The following is a 4,645-nucleotide window of genomic DNA, read 5'->3' as shown; positions in this document are numbered from 1 at the left end:
GAGAGAGAGAGAGAGAGAGAGAGAGAGAGAGAGAGAGAGAGAGAGAGAGAGAGAGAGAACGAAACTCCCTTCTCTTTCTAACACGGATCCCCAGTGATTTCTCCTCCCTCGGACCCAGCGTCTGTGACTTCGTCCTTCTCACCCGCGCGACACTAGAGCCATCTGCTAGTTGCTCTATCTGTGAATTAGAATTGGCATATATATCCTACTAATATGTATTTTGAATACATATATTTCAAATACTGTCCATTCCTGAAGATACTTAAGTAACTCAGTGCGGCAGTGATAGGCTTTTGATCTCGGGCACCATCGAGAACTCGTCCCTCCTTTTGCCAATTGATCCTCGGCTAGCTGAGCGCGGCATCAATTGGTGGGATAAAAATGACCGTGTATAATTAGCTGTTTATAGTTTTCATGGTGGCAACCTTATAACCGTCGGTTAATTTAACCGATGATTAGATGCGAAAAAGAGTTTTGGGACACCATTTCTATTAATGTAGATTAACTTTACTCAGTTTAACTTACACTTTATCTTTTTCTACTTTTCAGATCTGGAAAAAGATAAAAAGTTAATTATATCGAGATTAAAATTGAACTATATTGGTAGAAACAGGTCTTAATAAAAAAATAATGCTGAGTCATAATGCTAGAGACGTGTTCACAAAATGTAGTTCATAAGGATAAATAATGATGAATTATGCACATCATCAATGATGAATTATGCATGAAATGAAAGGCATTTTAGATTGAGTCAACAATGGTGTGATTCTAATTTTCATCAAAAATTTTTATGTAATTTAAATGTATTTAATACTTATAAATTTAAAATAAAAAATACTAAAAAAAAGTTTAAATGAAAAATACTTTCAAAGAATTTAAATACGAAATACAAAATACAAAATGTATTTAAATACGTATTTTAAATACATATATTTCAAATACTACCCACTTCTGGAAGCGTGCTTATTTAATGAGACAAGAGGAATTTTAAATATAAGCAGTCCAATCTAATCTTTATTCATTATTCATTATTCGTTTCGTCTCATTAAATCAAATATTGAGCTGGATAAAAAATAAAAAAATTATAACAAAACATATTATCAATTTGTTATGTATTATAATAACCCAACAAATACAAATATATCTCAAACATGTAACTCGTACATAATTTTAATTTTTTGACTCATAACAGTTATGTAAAAGTTACGTGAATTTACGGAGAATGTTCTCAAATTTATCGTTCGTATTTTCGTATTTTATCTATAGTATATCGTATTTTATCTATAGTAGTTACATAATAGTGATATGATTTAAATACGAAAACAGTGATAAGAATGATATATAACAATCATGTATTGAGATGAAATGCATATGTAACATTTATGCAACGCAAAATTTATTATAGTAACATCACAAATAGGTGAAATTATTATTTGTTACTTATAAACATTGACCCGATTTCTTTAATTTGAAGAAGTTTTTTGATTATTTCTTGCTATTAGAATTAAAAAAAACTGTTTATATAGTTTTGCTTTTTTTAAATGAAAGAAATATATTTTTAATACGTAACAATAAATTTTTTTAAATAAAAACTATTTTTTTATGTAATAAAAAGATTACAGTCTTTATCTTAACAAAAAAGTAATTTTTTTGTTGTTATTTACTTTTATTTTTTTAGTTCAGTATTATTTACTGTTTCGCATATTTATATTTTTGTCTTATTAACTATAATTATTGAAAAATGCATCGCATTATCATAATTTGGACTTACGATCCCTAAAACGGTCTAATGACATTTACGCTAAACTAATCGCATGCTTGTGATCGAGTCAATGTTACTTATACTCCTGATTGTTTATATCATTCCTACATTAATAATTTCATGTCTCTGCTGATAGTTTTATAATAATATTATTAATATTTGAGGAGATTATATGGAAATAATATATATAATAGCTGGTATTTATTCACTTATTGTTAGTTAAGAAATGATAATAATCTATTCATGTTAAATACTTATCTTTTATATTTTTATATTTATAAAATTTGACATCGAATATATTATTATCTAATTGCAAAAATATTTAACTGATAGCATAATAGAAACAAACTATATAGAACATAACATAAGTTTTGAATAATTTAACATAAGTTTTGAATAGATTTTATTTACTAAATTATACTGATTATTTTGATTATTTATTTATTGACAAATAATCAGAAATTATTTGTAATAATACTTATTGATCGATTGTTTCCTTTAATTTATCATATTTATATGTTCCTTGATTTGTTTATATAACAAATTCTCACTTCTCTCAATTCTTTAAATAAATGTAATCACTATGAAAGAGTGACGTATAATTTATGAAATTAAATTACATCGGAGTGATATAATTTTATAAAAAAGTACTATTTCATAATTTTAGTGATATAACTGTTATAGAGTTACATTCCTGCAGGTGTAACCAAAACATATTAGATGTGGGAAAAAGTTCATGGCGTTTTTCTCATTAGATAGCATTAAAAAAACGCCACGAACTTTTTTCCACACCTAATATATTTACATCTTTTTTCATTATAGCTTTGTGTTGTAAATATATTTTTGTATTTGTTATGTCTCATTCATAGAATGGTACATGGATGTAATTTAATTACATTTAATTTACATACAGAGTGGGCCATCTAGCGTTTGGAATTTCAACTACCGGTTATTTTGAGTTTGAAAGGCGTAATAACATTTATGACGTATCAGAAATTTAGTTTTTTGTTTGACATTTACGAAATGGGTATACGCTTGAACAAAATTGGAAAATATTGAAAACTTACTTCCACCACTAAAGTGGTCTTCAACCCAAACTGTAAGAAATTTACGTGGAAATTTTGATAGAAAAGAAATGCCTTCAACGCAGTTTGTGGATCAATTTGTGAAGCGAATTCGGCAAACTGGATCCTTATTGGATAAAGCAACTTCACGTGCTTGTCCAGTAAGGTCAACCGAAAACATTGCTGCTGTTGCTCAGAGTGTGCTTGAACAACCATCAACATCAATTCGCCATTCTCAAAACTTGAACATTTCACGCACTTCTTTGAGAAGAATTTTGAATAAAGATCTCGGTAAATGGCAATGTACTACCTTTCCAATAAAGCCATAAACTTTGAAAAATATTCATGCGTTTTTTTTTAGCCAAATTAAATTCCAAATTTTAAATGGCCCATCCTATAATTATGTTATGTGCTAAATATATAATAAAGACATATAACAAAATTTTCATTTTTATATCAGAATATCTCATTTACGTCATAAAGCTGTCTTGTTTTAAAACAGAAACATCTGAATAATGATAAAAAATTATATAACAGTGCCAAGTCACGTTTGTTGGGAAAAATATAAGGCATACATAAAAAGGCTTATTATATTATATATTGTATATTATATTAGTTTGTATTAAAGGATCTATAATACATAAAAAAATAAACTTTTGATACAAACCCAGTAAACTAAAGTTACGTAATGTAACATACTTGTTAATTGTAATTTCATATTACAATTAACAATATAATTGTAATATAATACGTGTTACAATTGATCGTACTAGAGAATAAATCCAAATCGGAAATAGACTACGGTAGATGCAATGAGCACGCTAAAACGCTAATGTCGCTAAAACGATATGCGCAAGTAGCGCAGGCAATCAATATCCCAGAAATAATTGCGAATGGAATGCTTGGTTTTGTGACTAAGATAATAGAGAATAGCTGCCACTTACTTAGCTAAGTACGTTTCGTGTTAAATATGCTTTTAATTTTAACTAATACAATTGAATATCGGCAGTAAATATTTTATCTTCAATAGTCAACTTTTAATAATAACAGCAAAGTTTAAATCAATAACTGATATTATTAAGTCCTTTGTTTATGTGCATGATATCATCTTATATACTTCTCGAAGTCACATAACTTTTATCTGAAACTTTTTTTTAATCCCACGTCTCCTCAAAATATTCTAGTGTATCAATTAAAATGAAACACCCTATTTATGTACCTCTCCTATATGTATCAATGATAACGTCGCTTCGGTCACTTAATTTTTTGAAAATATTAATGCCTTCTTTAGATTTCAAATTTAATGATATCGATCTCTTTCCATGGCCCAAACAATCTAATGATTGAGTTTCAAGCTACAATATGATAAAAACAATCAGGATATAAATATTTATAGAATGTAACTCTTTACTTAAAAGTTATATTTTTGGATCGTATTGTGGATAAAATTAACTACCACATTATGAAATATCTATCATGAAGGGAATAAAGATTTAGAGAAGATAAATGTAAATTTCTAGAAGACACAAATATGTAAAAAAAATGTAAATATTTAGAAGATCAACATCAGCTATTCGCGCGTACATCTATAAACGCTGTAAACGAGAATGAATTGAAATGGATTTAGAGTTTCAGAAATACGGAATCACGAATGTTATGCGTTATCCGCATCGACATAAAGGTATTCATAGTCAGTTCTTGTATTCAAGATCGTTTTACGTTCAGTCTTAAGATGTCACCAATCAAAGGGCCGCATTAGCGTCTTAAGACATTACTTAAGACGATCATGAAATAAGAATTCACTATGAATATCGGCCAT

At 28.0% G+C, this 4,645-nt stretch overlaps 1 protein-coding gene across 3 annotated transcripts in view; it reads right to left on the bottom strand.

Annotated features, from left to right (window-relative positions):
• LOC108685793 (alpha-methylacyl-CoA racemase) overlaps positions 1 to 4,645 on the bottom strand; it is a 107,606-nt gene that overhangs the window by 16,122 nt on the left and 86,839 nt on the right. For all 3 annotated transcript variants that reach the window (XM_018190761.1, XM_018190760.1, XM_018190762.1), the window contains one exon: positions 4,046 to 4,181. In XM_018190761.1, the coding sequence (XP_018046250.1) occupies positions 4,046 to 4,181 (136 nt within the window). The remainder of the gene's footprint in view (positions 1 to 4,045; positions 4,182 to 4,645) is intronic.

The sequence above is a fragment of the Atta colombica genome, unplaced genomic scaffold, assembly GCF_001594045.1.
Source record: "Atta colombica isolate Treedump-2 unplaced genomic scaffold, Acol1.0 scaffold16, whole genome shotgun sequence".
Taxonomy (NCBI): domain Eukaryota; kingdom Metazoa; phylum Arthropoda; class Insecta; order Hymenoptera; family Formicidae; genus Atta; species Atta colombica.
Note: the sequence above shows the minus strand (reverse complement) of the source record. Positions and strands in the feature narration are given on the sequence as shown.